The sequence below is a fragment of the Sapajus apella genome, unplaced genomic scaffold (genome assembly GCF_009761245.1).
Source record: "Sapajus apella isolate SASKATOON/1434 unplaced genomic scaffold, GSC_monkey_1.0 scaffold39, whole genome shotgun sequence".
Taxonomy (NCBI): domain Eukaryota; kingdom Metazoa; phylum Chordata; class Mammalia; order Primates; family Cebidae; genus Sapajus; species Sapajus apella.
The window spans coordinates 17,497,390-17,515,213 of NW_022436979.1; the positions used below are offsets into that span (position 1 = coordinate 17,497,390).

At 43.0% G+C, this 17,824-nt stretch overlaps 1 protein-coding gene across 8 annotated transcripts in view; it reads left to right on the forward strand.

The window, feature by feature from the left end:
- STOX2 (storkhead box 2) overlaps positions 1 to 16,339 on the forward strand; it is a 232,205-nt gene extending 215,866 nt beyond the window's left edge. For 5 of the 8 annotated variants that reach the window (XM_032298739.1, XM_032298743.1, XM_032298744.1 and 2 more), the window contains 2 exons: positions 2,080 to 4,345; positions 9,885 to 16,339. In XM_032298739.1, coding sequence (XP_032154630.1) covers positions 2,080 to 4,345; positions 9,885 to 10,080 — 2,462 coding nt within the window. In that variant the 3' untranslated portion in view covers positions 10,081 to 16,339. Of the gene's footprint in view, positions 1 to 2,079; positions 4,350 to 4,508; positions 4,558 to 9,884 lie in introns of those variants that run through there. The other 3 variants (XR_004275342.1, XM_032298740.1, XM_032298741.1) reach the window with 3 other exon arrangements.
- Positions 16,340 to 17,824: the final 1,485 nt, after the last annotated feature.

Below are 17,824 nucleotides of genomic sequence, written 5' to 3' on the forward strand. Positions count from 1 at the left end.
TCTTTTGAGATGGAGTCTCACTCTGTCGCCAGGCTGAGTGCAGTGGCATGATCTTGGCTACTGCAACCTCCACGTCCCTGGTTCAAGCGATTCTCCTGCCTCAGCCTCCCGAGTAGCTGGGATTATAGGCACATGCCACCATGCCCAGCTAAGTTTTTGTATTTTTAGTAGAAATGGGTTTCACCATGCTGGTCTCAAACTCTTGACCTTGAAATCAGCCTTCCCCAGGCCTCCCAAAGTGCCACAGGCCATTTCTAATACCTTTATTTCCTACTTTGGAAGGACTTGGGGAGTTGAAACGTCTCAGCTCACCCAGGTGTTCTAGGTTGTGGCACATTGTTCTTTGAAGGCAATCTGGTTTTCTGGGTCCCGACCCAGAGTGGAGGCTAACTCCCAGCTACTATTTACTGAGCACTTTCTGTGTGCCAGGCACTGCTCCACACACACTAAACTTTCACCTCAGCCCTGTGACTACAGGTACTGTTGTTACCTACCTTTTGACGACAGTAAACAGGGACTCAGAGAGGCTCGGTGGCCTCAGGTAGTGCCAGCTATCTTCGTTTGCTGGGAGCGGCTGTAACACAGTGCAGGTGGCTCAAACAACCAACTGTATCCTGCAGTTCTGGAGGCCAGGAGTCCAGAATCAAGGTGTCGGCAGGATTGGTTGTGCTTCTGAGAGCTGTGAGGCCCCTGTCCTCGGCCTACGATGGCACCTTCTCTGTGTCTCCTCACACTGTCTTCCCTCTGTGCCTTTCTGTCTCCAGCATTCCCCTTTTCAGAAGGACATCAGTCATATTAGATTAGAGACCGCCCTCAAGACCTCATGTCACCCTAAAGACCCCTTCTCCACTTAAGGTCATATTTAAGAGGGGTACTAGGGGTTAGGATTTCAACATACAAATTGGGGTGGGGAGCGGGTAATTCAACCAGTGACACCAGCTAACGATGACAGGGCAGGGTTTCAATCAGCAACCTGGCCCCAGCCTTTAGTCTCCACATTACACTGCCTTATTCGTGTTAGGCTGAACTGCATGCAACTGCCATGTCTGTGAGTCGAGTGGTTAAATATTGGCAGTTTCATATGATTCAACCTGACCGAATTCCCAATGATATCATTCAGATCCGTCTTACAAGTGTGATCGTCTTTTATGTGCCTGGCACTGAGAAATGGAGAATACCCAAGAAATAAAGTAAATGGGCTGGAGCCTGGAGAAGTTAAACTCTCTTTAAGAATTTGTACTCTTAATTCTGCATAAACATGCACGAAAACCCTTTGAAAACATGGATCATTCATACAAAGAAGCGTTCATCATTTTTATCTGGTGTTTCTATTCTAGCCAATATGGGACTTTTGGACAAACAGAGATAGAGTGTCAGAGCCTTCGCTTGTATATTTATTAGGGTTCCTTGGTTAGAAATTAGAAAAACCACCTTCGTCTTGCTGACTGACGCCAAAAAGGACATTGTCACTTGGATGTTATCTGTGCTCTAGTTGGTTTCAAAATGGAAGGCAGTGACTCCAGAATTAGAGGGTTCATCCTAGACAGTAGTCAAGTCTCGTAGTCCTTTGTGTAATTTACAAAATTAAGTTTATTAAGTAAAATCTGTGAAAATGAGCACATACAGTAACCCTTCTGTGGTGGCCGCTGTATATTTTAGATGTGTTTTTAATATCACGGCAGATATTTTCACCCTGCTTATCTAGCTGCTTTTACTGCAAAGCCTTTTCTGTACATTTGTATCATATCATGGAAAACATTTTTCATTGTTCTCTCATTTAAATGTTCTGTCTTTCCTGTTTAGTTCGGGAAAGGCTTTATGACAACAGTAGCAATCTGACTTCAACTACTTCCATCTCTGTCTTTTATATCTGCTTTTATGTCTGCTCATTCCGTGGGTAGTAATTTAGGACTTACCCAAGCAAACCAGGATTTGCACCGAACTTAATGAACGCCTTTGTCTGAATTGTGCATCCTACCCATGCGATGGGACTTCGCATCTTGGCAGAATGAATAGGCTTCTGGAAGTCAGAAATTGACATGTTCTCTCTTCATTCTCACAAGTGGATTTTTTTTTCAGGTGTTCCAACCCCAAGCCAAGAAATTCTGCGGCACACGCTGAACACGCTGGTTCGGGAGAGGAAAATCTACCCAACTCCAGATGGCTACTTTATCGTGACCCCACAGACTTACTTCATAACTCCTTCCCTCATAAGAACTAACAGTAAATGGTACCATCTGGATGAGAGGATACCTGACCGGTCCCAGTGCACCTCTCCGCAGCCCGGAACCATCACGCCCTCTGCCTCAGGCTGCGTCAGGGAAAGAACATTGCCCCGAAACCACTGCGACTCTTGCCACTGCTGCAGAGAAGACATGCACAGCATGCATGCGTCCACCCTGCAGAGGAAGCCTGCCAAGGACTGCAAAGACCCTTACTGCCCCCCTTCTCTGTGCCAGGTGCCACCCACTGAAAAGAGCAAAAGTACTGTAAATTTTTCCTACAAGACGGAAACTCTCTCAAAACCTAAAGATAGTGAAAAGCAGTCAAAAAAATTCGGGCTGAAGTTATTCCGGCTAAGTTTTAAAAAAGACAAGACCAAACAGCTGGCCAATTTTTCTGCCCAGTTTCCTCCGGAAGAGTGGCCCCTGCGAGACGAGGACACGCCAGCCACGATCCCTCGGGAGGTAGAAATGGAGATCATCAGGCGCATCAACCCAGACCTGACCGTGGAAAACGTCATGCGGCACACTGCGCTCATGAAGAAGCTTGAAGAAGAAAAGGCCCAGAGGAGTAAAGCTGGGTCCTCTGCCCATCACAGCGGAAGGAGTAAAAAGAGTAGGACTCATCGAAAGTCCCACGGAAAGTCTCGGTCTCACAGCAAGACACGAGTGTCCAAAGGAGACCCCTCCGACGGCTCGCATCTGGATATCCCCGGTGAAAGAGAGTATGACTTTTGTGATCCTCTGACCAGGGTGCCCAGGGAGGGCTGTTTCATCATGGAGCACGCAGGAGATAACTTCATCATGCACAGCAACACAAACGTGATTGAGTCCCACTTCCCCATGACACCAGAATGGGATGTGTCTGGTGAACTGGCCAAAAGGAGAACTGAGATGCCTTTTCCTGAACCTTCTAGGGGAAGCTCCCACTCAAAAGTGCACCGAAGCCACAGCCATACCCAGGACCGGAGGTCCAGGAATGAGAGATCCAACAAAGCCAAGGAGAGATCCAGATCGATGGACAACTCCAAAGGCCCTCTGGGTGCTTCTTCTCTAGGGACGCCTGAAGACCTTGCTGAAGGCTGTAGCCAAGATGACCAGACCCCCAGCCAATCCTACATCGACGACAGTACTTTAAGGCCTGCACAGACTGTTGGTCACCAAAGGGCTCACATTTCGTCCACAAGCTATAAAGAGGTGTGTATTCCAGAAATAGTTGGTGGCAGCAAGGAACCGTCCAGCGCGTGTAGCCTTTTGGAGCCAGGCAAAGCACCTGAGAGTTTGCCATCCTATGGCGAACTCAACTCTTGTCCAGCAAAAACCTCCACAGATGACTATTTCCAGTGCAACACCTCCAGTGAGACGGTGCTCACGGCACCATCACCTCTGGGAAAGAATAAGGAGGACCATGACACTCTGACTTTGGCAGAAGGGGTGAAAAAGCTCTCCCCATCTGATAGGCAGGTCCCCCACTCCTCCAGGGAGCCTGTAGGGCACAAGGAGGAGTCACCCAAAGGGCCGGGTGGTGGCCCAGCTGCCTCAGGAGGAGCGGCTGAGGGGATCGCCAATGGACGCCTTGTCCAGCACCATGGTGCCGAGCCCAGCAGCTTGGACAAGAGGAAAGAGATATTTAGCAAAGACACACTGTTTAAACCTCTTCACAGCACCTTGTCTGTAAACAGCTATCACAAATCGAGCCTGTCCCTCCTCAAATCTCACCCGAAGACACCTGCTGACACACTGCCAGGCCGATGCGAGAAACTGGAACCGTCCCTGGGGACCTCAGTGGCACAAGCCATGCCAGCTTCCCAACGTCAGCAGGAGTCAGGAGGGAACCAGGAAGCCTCTTTCGACTATTACAACGTCTCTGATGATGATGACTCTGAGGAAGGGGCAAACAAGAACACGGAGGAGGAGAAAAATAGAGAGGACGTGGGCACCATGCAGTGGCTCCTGGAGAGGGAGAAGGAAAGAGACTTGCAGAGGAAATTTGAAAAGAACCTCACCCTTCTTGCCCCAAAAGAGACCGACAGCAGCAGCAGCCAGAGAGCCACCCATTCAGCCCGGCTCGACAGCATGGACAGCAGCAGCATCACAGTGGACAGTGGATTCAACTCCCCACGGTAGGGAGAGGTGTCTCTTTGCACACACATACACCTATCGGGGCCTGGGGCTTTATGCACATAACTTGACAAGCTTCTGATTTCATAGTCTCAGTTCTGTGGATGAGGATTAAGAGTTGTATGAGTTGTATTGTTAACAATCTGTTTCTGACTTCTTTTTCAGGAATTGAAAAAAAAGTTTCTGCACCTGTAGAGATCACCAATCTGGACTGGTGGGTTGGCTCCTCCCCTCAAACTTGCATCAGTTCGATCTCACTAAAACCAACATTTCCAGTGTTTTTTCTGCTGTGTTCATATTGCCACCACGCTAAGGGAAGGGTGTTTTTTAAGTCCTTCAAAAGTAGTAACTTCTTGAGTAGAAAGAATAGTCTGGGGCTGGGGGAGGAAGCTAGGGGTTGGAAGGAGATTGATTGATGCTAGGGTGGGGGTCCCTCTAGTGAAAGTGTAAGGATGGATCTCAAAACCTCTCCAGTGGATCTAGAAGCTCGTATTTGGATCCCAGGGTTCTGTGCAGCCTGCTCCCCTGGCTCACACACCTCCCTTTCACTGCAGAGAAATGGAATCTTTCTTCCCTCACAGCCAGGGCAGGGGCCTGTGCCCTGTGAGATGAAAGCATGTGCCAGGACTTTTCTTTCTCCTCCTGCAGAATCGACGGCACCCATTTGGCTAGTCTAACGATAGTTCCTTCTTGTTAGTAGGTGTTCGTAGTTCAGCAAAGCGTTGACAGTTGAGTTAGTGGTGCCCAGCGGTCACGGCCAAAGCTCTAGAGCTGCTCAGGGATTCAGAAGGCAAACGAGAGTCTGTGCAACTTCCTCTTTTCTCCTTAACTCTTTCTTCTCCTCAGAGAGCAACATGGGACCTAATTCTCCTTCTACATTCTACTCCAGATTGGTGACTCTGAGATGCAGAAATACTCCTGAGAGATTGACATTTCTCATCAGCTGCGATTCCCAAGATTTTACAATACTTATAATTTTAACACCTATTCAGATAGGATTATGCATTTCATATATTAATTTTCAGTATTAGGAATTAAAATTAATTCTGTTGTGATCATTTCACTATATCTCTGGATAATTTTGGAAGTGAGCGTCACATACCTGGAACTGGGAATCCTTAGTTGGTCTGTCCCATATTAGGCCTTTGTGATTTATTAAAGGGCTGGTTCATTATTATTGCTATTATTATTATTTTGATCATGGAGCCTTTCTTCCAAGTTAACACGTGTGTGGAAGCCTAATGTTTGCCCAGAGCTGAGAGGTGGTCCTGGTGACAGTGGAGACTGTGGGTTCCAGTCCCTCTCCTCATCCCTCCAGGAGCCTATGAGACCTCAGGGAGTCCTGGGCCTCAGCCTGAAAACCGCTAGTCTACTGAGTGGCTTTTCTAAGAAATCATTTTTGCTTAATAATTTTTTAAATTCCAAATCAGATATTAATTTATTTTCTAATTTATTCTAATTATCCTTTTATTCTTCATTTTCCTGTTCTACTCTTTTTTTCCTCTTGAGTTTTTAGCAGTGGTTACCAGATTAGCAAAACAGAAGGTCTGTCATCTGTGGTGGAAATTCAGAACCATCGCTGGTGGAAGCTGTGGTGTATTTGGCTGTGTCTTTCTGTCCTGCCGTTTCTCATTATGTAGCCTCTGCCTCCTACCTGCCTTTCACATGCTCGTTTTAAACCTTTCTCCTTTCCCTCTGGGCCCCTGGGCTTCCACAGACAGGAAGCTGCCATGCTAAGGAGAGTTCCTAAGGAGACATTGGGAGTAGCTCAGTGAGCTCTAACTAGAAAACCTTCAACTGCATAACGTTGACAGTTTCTTGTTTGTTTGTTCGAAGACAAACAGAAATATTCCTGAAATGGTTGAATCAGGATCTCTACAGAATATATTTTACTATCTCGAAATTTAGGGTGCAGAATATAGAATTTATGACTGGGTTGTTTCTTGAAGTAAGTTGGTCTTCAGTTGTTTCATTATGTGCATAAAGTCAAATACTTTGTCATGGCCGAAGGTAAAGGTTGTTCTAAAGAGACAGCCTTCACTCAATAGCCACCCGTCTGCCCACTAATATCAGGTCAGATTTTCTCTACGTGAAAACGTGTATCGCCCATACATTTTATGCAGTTAGAGAATCTACAGAACAATTGCTAATTTTACCCCTTTTGTATTTACCGTCCTTCGATTAGAAGCGAGGTGACAAACTATTTTCTACACACCTTAATAAAGTCACTGAGTTATCTTGCTGATCCAGGAGTATGTTCTGCAGAGGTAAGTATTTGACTTCTAGAGACTTTACACTCCAGCCTGAGGAGTATTTTAGCCAGATAGCATTATCATGCTCATACCCATTGCTGTGAGACATGGAAATTTTTTTTTTTTTTTTTTTTTAGAGACAGGGTCTTACTCTGTTGCCCAGGCTGGAGTGCAGTGGTGATTGTGGCTCACTATAGCCTGAAACTCCTGGGTTCAAGCAGTTCTCCCACTTCAGCCTTCTGAGTAGCTGGGACTACAGGCATGTGACACCATGCCTGGTAATTTAAAAAAAAAGTTTTTTGTAGATCCTTCTGCCTTGGCCTCCCAAAGTGCTAGAATTATAGGCATGAGCCACCATGCCGAGCCCTGACATGAAAATGAAGGAAGCAAGCCGTTTATTAGAATCTTTCAGTAAATAATTCACTGAGCACTAAGCCCCAACCAAAAAGAAAAAAAAAAAAAAAGACCCCAAAAGGTGATTTTTCTCCACACTCCAGAGTTTCAATGTTGGCTCAAAAGTCATGTTCAGCCGCGTTTCCAAAATTCTTTACTCTCTTTTGTTGGGAATAAAAAGGTATTTAGAAGGAAAAAGGGTAGAAACTTGAGCTATGCTATGAGATCTAATATTGAAAATGGAAAGTCTTGACATGAAAAGCCCGCTATTCCAAACGTGAGGCCTGAAGCTGGTTGATAAACACAATGTGAAAATCAGAGGCCAAAGGCTGCCCGGGGTGTATCTGTTTAACGTATTGCGTGAACGTGTGCAGGAGAGGCCTGGGGCCGGGGGCACCTGCGCACCAAGGGTGAACAACAGAGTTGCTTGGTTAATTTCTCCTGCCTAGAAAATCCTGAAATCCTATTTTTAAGGTTGTACTCCATTAGCTCCCTTAAAAAAAAAACTTTTAAATTTGAGGAATATTTTTACTGCTAACATTCCATCTCCTTTAACTTGTTCATCAGCATATCCGGAGCCCTCAGTATGAATGTCACAGACTGTAATCATGATTACAGCAATAATGAAATACATTCTTTGGAGAAGTTGGAGTACTGTACATTTTTACCACGATTAATACTGTGATTGAAGGTGGCTGTGATTGGAGGTGGGTGAAGGTCTCCTGCAGTAGAGACAGACCCCAGCTCGATGATCTGTTGCATATGTGTTTCCGGTGCCTGGCATACAGCAGGCACTCAACAGATGTTGAGCCCACTCCTTGAAAGCTGGTTTAAGAGTGAATCATTTGGACTTTAAATGTATTTTCCCCTAGAAAATATGTCATTTGTAATACATGGATTCTGAAGCCAACCCATAGTCACTTTATTTCATTATATGCTAGATGTATAACAGAAATAATTCACGTTTCTACCTTATTAGTGCACAAATTCTTCCTTGATGGTTATTTCTTCTTCAGAGTCACCCTATGAGTAGGTAAATTCCATCATAACTCTCCATATTTTAGAATTGAGGAAGTCAGATACTTAAAAAGTTACCCAAGTGATTAAGAAAGACACTGAAGGAATGTGCCTTGAAATCCCCTGCCCCTCCTCCCTCCTGCACCTGCCCCATGCCTCAGTGGTAGCTCTGGCAAACCACTTGTGAATTTTCCTGGCAGAGATGTCATGTAGGTAAGTCGCACTTTCCCTTTCAGCGATGACTTTTTGGAGTGTCCTTTGGGAATGCCCAGATTTGCCATAAGCATAATGAAAAAGTTGACTTCTCTCTGTAAATGAGTGACCTTTCTGGAGGTACCCTCTGCATTCAGGAAAGTCCCAGGGTTTTTTATTTGGTTGTCAGTGGACAAACTGCCTTGGCTTCTTGGTGAGAAGCAAACTCCAAGCCACAGGGAGTTAGGCTTAAATAACCTGTTGGAAAGGGCTAGCAGAGTAGAGGATTCAGACAGAGTTGCTGTCAGCTTGGGATGGAAATGCAGGAGAGGAGAGGACATCTCCACTGTAGAAGTTTGACCTGCTAACTGGCACTAAACTGGCTTAAGTCAGTTGTGGGGACCAACTCTCAGAGAATATTCCCTAAGCGTTGACTCTGCCTCATGGAGTGGATGTTTTGAGAATGCTTCTGGCTTGCTCAGTCTCTGTAGTTGATACATTTCTATAGCCACGTTGAGGCCCTGCAGCAGGAAACCTACTCGGTTCTTCTCAATCTGGCCCAGTCATCTTATTTCTGCCATTGCCCTATGCATTTGAAACCTTACATAGTCTAAATCTCTTAAAGCAATGAAATAGATTCAAATGTTTCTAACTTAGAAAAAGGAAAAGAGAAAGCAATCACCTCTGTCCTACAAGAATTATTTTAAAAAGAAAATATTTCACCTATAATCCCAACATTTTGGGAGACCATGGCAGGCGGATTGCTTACGCTCAGGAGTTCGAGACCAGCCTGGGCAACATGGCGAAACCCGGTCCCTACTAAAAACACGAAAATTAGCCAGGTGTGGTGGCACACATCTCTGGTCCCAGCTACTCGGGAGACTGAAGTAGGTGGATCCCTGGAGCCTGGGAGGCAGAGGTTGCAGTGAGCTGAGATCGCACCACTGTGCTCCAGCCTGGGGGACAGAGCAAGACCTTGTCCCCCCCCCAAAAAGAAACCCTAAAACAAAAACAATCCTGCCAAAGTGGGATAGAAATGAATGTAAACTTAAAAGATGAATGGGGAAGAAAATCTAAGGTCCTTTATCGAAAATATAATGTATTTTAACTAAAGCGTTAAAATTGGAAACAGTGGAATAAAACATTTAAAATGAATTTTATTCCTATCTGTGTGGCAAATGCTCAGGGTCTCCCAAAAGGGGCATGCCCAGAGTCCCCCAAAGTTGAAATCTGCTAATCCATAATGAAAATGGAATCATTGGAGTAAAATTACCGAGTGTATTCTGGAGTGGTTACGCCAATGAATTTCCAGCCCGAAATGAAATAATGACTTAGGTGTATTTATGAGTATCCATTTTAAAAACTACTGCGATAGCTAGCTATCACCTCAAAATTTGAAGTCGCTCCTCACGGGTGAAAAGAAGAAGACATTTCAAAGTGCATTTAGCTGTTTAAAAACCCTTTATTCACCGAATGTGCTGCTGATTATTACGTGTCTGTGGAAGCTTCTGGAGCCCATGGTGGAGAAGCAGATGTGAATAATCAGTGGAGATGTATATTGATATGACATTATGAACCAACAGAGGAAATCCATTAACGACATCATTTGCTCTTCCTCTGGGGCTCAACTTATGATTATTTATATTCCAAACAAAACAAACAAAACAAACCCTTTTTACTCTTTTAGTACTCGGGAGAGCCTGGCTTCCAACACGTCAAGCATTGTTGAAAGTAACCGTCGTCAGAACCCCGCGTTGAGCCCGGCCCACGGTGGAGCTGGTCCAGCCTTCAACTTCCGAGCAAGCACGGACCCCCCGACAAATGAAGCTGAGAAACTACAGAAACCTTCTAACTGCTTGCAAGCTTCTGTTACTAGTGTGTGATAGTCCTTCTGCCTCAGATCTTCTGTCTCGTTCGATACAGCAAAGTTTACGACACTGGGACTGATGTTTACATCTTTGGAAAGACAAGCATCTCAACCACACAGTTTTTGTGTTGACTTAAACTGTGCTGCTAAGTAGGGCTAGGGCAAAGAAAAAACAAAAAATCTTTATTTCAGAGTATTGCTTTTCACATTTATGGCTCTGTAGCAACTGAGTAACAGTAGGGGTGATATGTATACTTTTGCTTCACTAATTGTATCTGAGCACACATAGGAAAGTCTAGACACTGTAAGTGTAATATGCATTTTCAATGTCATGCATTTGCCAATTCCATTTTAAAATGCCACAGATGCGTGTTGCTCCCAGTCTGTGGTTAAACGGTGCCACAGAACTGATCCTTGACACTTCCAAAAAAAAAAAAATGAAGCCACCATGAAATGTCAAATGCAAGGGTCCACCTTGAGGGAAATAGATGCCAAACTGACTAGGAGGGACCCCAGCCCTTTGTGTGTGAATCGTTTATGCACCAGTCATTTTTCACTGTGAGTTTTTGTGACACTATTTTGCAGGAGCCCATGGAAGTGTGTGAGAAGGGGTCGCCATGGAAATCGCTGGGAGTGTCTCTTTTCAGGATTTTGTTTTCAAGTGTAACAGATGCTTGTCTGATTTTTAACCTTCCATGATCACAAACAGGAATATAGGCCTTTGAATCTGAAGTGGACAAAGGAAAGGAATTTCCAGTCTGGCGGGGGCACAGCACTAGGTGTTGGGAGAGGTGGCGTGGACTTGTAAAAGGTATTACTCAAATATTGAAGGAAGAGAATTTCCTCCTTGTGATACTTAGGATGACCCTACCTTACTCTAATAGGTACAATAATTAGTTTGTTTAAAAGCAAAATGTTCTTTGTGATACAAATGAAGAGTATGGCCTGAGGATGTTATTCTTTCTAATGGAAGGACATAAATCTATTTTATGTAGTTTTAAATAGAATGCCTAAATTAGGCTGTGGGAGATAATTTTTAGTGGTTATAGGAAAGAGCAAATTTAGGGAGAGTTGAACTTCAGGCCTTTTATTCCTGGGAAGATATCTATAGAGAAAACTTTTAAAATAATTTTTGATTAGAAATCTACATGTGCCCATGTAATGAACAACAGAATGTGCTCATTCTGCTAGTGTGGTATAATCCTAATTTGTACTCCCCTAAAATTTATCAGAAAAACAATTATGCATACATGAACTATGCCAGAGTAATGTTTACAGATACTTTGTAACCAATTTCAGGAGGCAATTTTAGGTGGATGTGTAGTTAATTAGCCCAACTTATTTCAAAATGATTCGTTAACGTTTTGCTTTGGTTTACGATGTCATGTTACACACAAAGAAGACCCAGCAGCAAAGGGATTGCCAATAATTTGATCTTATAGCAAAGAGACATTCCAACGTTCCCATGTTTTATTTTCTGAGAACAGTGGAACAGATCTGCAGTAATGGAATATTATTTACAAAAGGGTTACATATGACACAAGAAAGTGTCTGACATAAAGTTTTATTTTGTTTAGTGGCATGTGCTGTTGGGAGCTATACACCATAAAATACATGTATATATATACCCAAATCCAGAATATTTTCACCTCCGATTTCAGTAATTGGCATATGATTTGTGAGACACATCATTTTTGTATTAGGTTTAATCACTAGCAATCTGTTTAAATAATCCAGTCCTATACACAGTTAGACTCATTCTTGAAACCTCTGAATACTCCCTCATAGTTTTTCAGTTATTTGGAAGTTGCATTGGGTCAAACTGGACTCCCTGAGTTTGGTATAAATTCCTTTTTTGTGCTTATGGCAGTGAAACTTCAGCATGTTTCGTAGTAAACTCCCATACCATTGACATGCTTAAGCCTCTTGGCTTTCAGTCTCACGCCGTATTTCCTCCAAGGCATGCCTTGACGCATTGTTTGTCTCCTGGCTTAACTATGTCCAGAAGGAATGATCGTGTGTCTAATAGACTACATAGCCTGTTCCCTTGGGGAGTTATATATCATACAGTTACTAAATCTTTGTCTAAATTCATTTTTTCCAAAAACTTGCTCTCAAATTTTTCTTCTACTATTAGTTCGTAAATAATAGAACCATTGAAACAATACATCAGCCTCTAGTTGATCCTCTGAAAGTAGCCATTGAAATAATCGAATGCTGTGTGAACAGGAAAGGAAACATTACCTTTAAGAGAAGCTTTAAAATAGGAATTTATTGATATTTCACGAGATATAGGTTTACAGAAGACATTATTCAAATAAATATGTACACTGTTTGCCTGATGCTATGGGGTACATGGCTTTTTAAAAACTCCCTTAGACCAGCAGCCATTTGTGTAGTAGAAATGATGGACTTGAAAGATGATACCATGTAAGCAGATGTTGCATATAAAAGTATTCTTGTCTGAATCTGATCGAGACTCTTGAATGGGGGAAGAGTGGCAGCCGGCGTCACATTACACATGTCATCCGAGGTCCCAGTGAGGCTCTCAGTCCGGACGGTGGGGTCCTCACCCGGCGTTGCCCGTACGCTTTTCCTCCGATGAAACCATAGCTTTGTGTTACACGACTGCTTGTCCAGTCTTAGGGTTTAGCAACTGAAAGGTTTACAAAACAATCTGGTTGAATCTCTGTGAAAGGGTCAACACATCTGTCGGCATTTTGCACACTTATGTATTATTATGATACGACATATTACTTTATGGTAATTTTTATTTTTACATATAACTACCTCCATAAATTTGATGAAATGGCAGCCGTGTGTTAAAGTGTATCATTCCGAAGAGCAAAGTTGAACACTTCCTTCAACATTAGGCCATGGCATTCTGTGTGTGTCGGTGATTGCCTCTGTGGACTCATGACTTCTCCATCGCCATGGCTTTCTCTTACGCCATTATTTGGCTTTCAGATGTAATCCTGTCTTCTCCTCTCTTCCCCGCGAAAGCGCACTCGATTTTGTTAGGAATGAACCGAAGTTTAAAAATTCTTGTGCCCACCCCCACCCCCCACCCATTCCTGTTAAAAGTTCTCTGGCGAAGAGCCAATGGGTGAACGTAATTGAGCGAGCTATTTACTTCTTTGGAAATCTGGTTTGAAGTCTCAGTTTTCGGTAACAGAAGACACACAAGCAATGTGGACTGCCAACCTTGAAGCACTGTGGGCTCTGCCTTCACCCGCATGCTACCATGTGGAGCCCAAACTCCACTGTAATTAAAAGAGCTGTGCTGTGAATGCCACAACTTCTGTTAAATGATTTGTATTCCATTATATACATTTTGCACATCTCAGGGGGCCATAATGAGCATATGAAAGCGGGGATGCCATCAAATAGAGAAAACAAATAGAAGAGGTGAATGGAAACTAGCTAGATAAAAATAACAAATGACTGCTTCTCTGACGTCGTGAAGGTCAAGTTCAGGAAGCGGCAATTCAAAGTTAATCTAGAGCAACAATGATCTGAACAGCAGCTGTTCCCAGGTCCCTCTTTTTCATAACCTAACCAGCATTTCTAAAATGTAAATTTAAATTATATTGCAGTCACCATGGGGAGAAGAAACCTGTTCAGTGGAAGCAGAAGCATTGTTCCTTTTTTAGGTTGGCGCAGCTTTGCAAAATTCTACCCAGGACAAAGCACTTATCACCACCAAGTGTACTTGAAAGTAAAGTTTTTAACTTAAATTACAAACATATTGCTCACAATACGATAGTGATCGTTTTTTGAAAGTCTCACCGTTTATAACATGGGCAGTATTTGGAGCTTGATTTAAAAACCAACAACAATCGATAATGACTTTGCACGATTCACTTTGGGATCTCAGAATGCTTCCAAAGCATTCAGATTCGCAAACGATTAACAAGACAGGTCATCTTCATAATACGCGTACTTGAACAAACAAAAGGAGTGACTTAAGACTACCCAGAAACACAGTGGCAGCTATTGATGATCTATTTTCTATCTGTTTGATAGACCATCATGAGAAATCACTAAATACAATGCTATTTTTCTGATGTGTGCTAATAAAGTCAAAGAAAACAAATACAACTTGACACTTTTGTCCATTTTCATTAAAAAAAAAAAAAGTTCAGGGTGTTTGGAATTTTACACCTCAGCACACCTTACTGGTATCGATGGATGAAGCGGGAGATTGACAGGTCCACCCAATGCCATCACAGTCAGGAGCAGATCTGGACATCCAGCCTTGTTTACAGTTTCGTATTGGGCTTCTATAGTTCCCGTGCTAAAATACCATCTTTCAGGAACATGACTGCTCCTGGCAGCGGAAGGTGCTGACACAGAAATTTTAATTAAAAACTTTATCAAGTACTCATCACAGTGCTCCTTAGCACCCTAGAAATTCAGTACAATATATCGAGTCCTGCTTTGGAGGAGCTGGATTTCTGAGGGAGCTGATCCAGTTCTAAGTATTTTCTTGAATTAGGAGGTAGATGATATTTGACGGGGATCTGCTCCATCACCACAGGCCAGTCGCAGAACCAACTAGCCGTGTGCTATCAACCTCGGTGGGCCCAAGCAGGAGCGACCTCTCCTTTCCCCCTCGCCCCCAGGACCATCCTGCCCATTGTCAATGTCATCCAGGGCTCTTCTGGTAGTGAGTGACTTTTCTGCACATGTTTAGGGCTTGGGGGAGCTAGAACACAGGAAACATGAATGCAAAAGCCATCGAAAACATTGTTTTGCTTTGGGTTAGTAAAATGTGGGCAGGAAAGAGATTATGTCCGTCTGAGCTTTGCCAAGTAAGATAAAAGAATCAGCCATCACCCCCTTCCTCTCCCAGAAGGTCTGTGGTATTAAGAATACATCCAATAGTTTCCCACAGATTTTTATTCGGGAAATGTTTCATAAATTACGTCTATGAAAACATTCATTATTAAATTTCCTTGTGTGTTTCAGACAGACATTGGCACCTTCCTATTGAGTTAATACTCTGCATCTTTTGCAGCAGCGGCCCACAAAGAGATTCCCAGTGGTGGCTCCCCCAACACACAATCCTGTGTTTTTACCGTTGTTCTATGACTTACGGTTGATGATTCGCAAGATTCAGAATTCTACCAGATTCAAGGGGGACCTAAACTTGCTTTTTATGATTGTACATGATCAGTTATAGGGCTTTAATTGTTAATTGTTGGCTTCAAATGTGAACAGACACACACACACACACACACACACACACACACACACACCATGCCAAGGAGGGAATGGGGTATTTCAAGTCGGGCAACGATGATTCTGGAAGGTTGGAAATGTAAGGTTAGAAGCTTGGCTGGTCCATGTACAGTTGCCTGCCTCCTTGTTCCAAGGCTGAACTTAGTAAAACGGTTCCCTTGCTCCCACCAAGAAGAGGTACCAAATGTGAGACCTGAGATCTCTAATATCTGTCCTCTGTGGTTCCGGGAAATTAATCATGAAGTACACATGCAGCAGCTCCTCCGCTTCCTTTCCTCCGAGGTACTCCTTTCCGTTCTCCCACCTAGATACTGACATACCGCCACGGTTTCCACATTGGAAGGGCAGAACACTGTGCAGTATCTTGCACACTTGCTGGGTTAGGAATAGAGCTGCCCTAGGGTCACCTTCATGGAAGTATCAACAGCTACAAATTAAAGTCCTTAGAGCAGTTGACACAGATACCATGTCCTAGAAGAGAATTAAATTTAAACGTCAAGTTTAAAGGAATCATAATTCTGCAGGTATCTTTCTCTGAGTGGCTGAATGTGACTATTGCATTAGGGTAAATGAATTAAGAAAGTGCAAGTGGGTTTTACTGTATGTTAGAAAGGAGTTTTGCAGCCAAGACTGCCTTGAATAAAATGCGTTTGCACTGAAAAAAAAATTTTAAATTACTTGGTCTCTGGTTGCTGTAAAGGTCATCCAAGATGGATGTTCTGTTTATATTGTATAGTATTTCATATGAAATAATTACAGTTCATGAAATGTCTTCCCTAATGTTACTGATTTATAACAGCACATTTGTAACATGGTTTTTATCGTGTCAGTGTACCATACTGTAAATGATGATTACTTGTCATGCTTAGTATAATAACTTAAAAGAAAAAAAGGACAGGGATTTTTGTAAGTCTATATTTGAAAGTCCCTCCATATGGTGATATTGTGTTCATGTTGTTTATGTAGTGTTGTGTGAAATATCCATTTTGGATTGTGTTACTTTTTAAGATATTAAATAACATTTGGTTATATGTCTTAAGTGGATTTTTTCGGTACTTGAGAGAAAATGTTTTAGGTGAGGTCAATTTATTTCTCTCTTCAATTAATATAATTTTATAACATTGTTATTACATAATATTATTAGAGCTTTCAAGTTAAAATAACAAAATGAAGATTTCTTTTTTTCTTTTTTTTTTTTTTTTTTGAGGCGGAGTTTCACTCATGTTACCCAGGCTGGAGTGCAATGGCGCTATCTCGGCTCACCGCAACCTCTGCCTCCTGGGTTCAGGCAATTCCCCTGCCTCAGCCTCCTGAGTAGCTGGGATTACAGGCACATGCCACCATGCCCAGCTGATTTTTTGTATTTTTAGTAGAGACGGGGTTTCACCATGTTGACCAGGATGGTCTCGATCTCTTGACCTCGTGATCCACCCGCCTCAGCCTCCCAAAGTGCTGGGATTACAGGCTTGAGCCACCGCGCCCGGCCATACATTCTTTTGAGTCTCTTGACTGTGGCAAATCTTTGCCCGTAGAGAATGAATGGACTTTTTCAAACCAAAGGGATTTGCTGTCCCATTAATGATGAAGCTAGGAAATAGTATTTTTCAGCCATAAAGTTGAGGCTGATTTTCTCATAAAAGCAATATCCAAAGCAGACTTCCAAAGATTGTTGTGAATAGTAACAGTGTCTTTGGATACGTGTCTGGAGACCCCAAGGTGACTGCTTTGAAGAACAAGTCATATTTTGTTGTGTAAGTTCCTCTATATTCTAAACTGCCTCCATACGGACATTTCCGTCTTCAGGCATGAAGTTAGGAAGAACGAGAATGCTGGGAGTATATTGTGAGTTTTACTTTAGGACCAAAAGCAGCTGTGGTCGAGGAAAGGTCATTGTATGTTCCTTTCAGAATGATCTAGTGAACAGAGGAAACGTGGGGACTTAGGAAGAAGGGGGAAGGCAGGATTCCGATTCCTTGGAGAGAATGGTCACAGTTCATAAACATGTTGTCTTTCCAAAGGAAATGGTGTGGTTTAAGTTATTTTTAGTATTTAGAGTGGTGGGGTTTTTCCCCCTCCTTAGAGAAAAGTCAAGCAGAGTACTCAAAACTTGCCTCCTTCCCTGGTAGTGGCCATGAAATCGAGAACCACTGAGTAATAAAAAGAAGTTATTCACCTGACCTTAATAATTCATTTAACTGTAAAATCTTATCCCTACTGTGGGAGTTCTTAGGTTTAGAGACACCTCCCGTCTTCAGGCTCAGTGGCTCCAGACCTTTCCTGTCAAGCAAATGACTAATCATAGGTGTGATTAATATATTTGCACAGCACATTGCTCCATATAGGAATTTCAGGAAAAACCAAGGCACCTGTGCTCAAGAGAGGCTGAAGAGGCTGCTTAACTTCAGCCCCCAAATTCCATCAGATAAATTCCTCCCAGGTCACTTTCCTTCACGTTTCCCTTGTTTCTCTTCCTTTATTGTAAAATTCCATGCATTATTTTTATTTTCTATTACCTT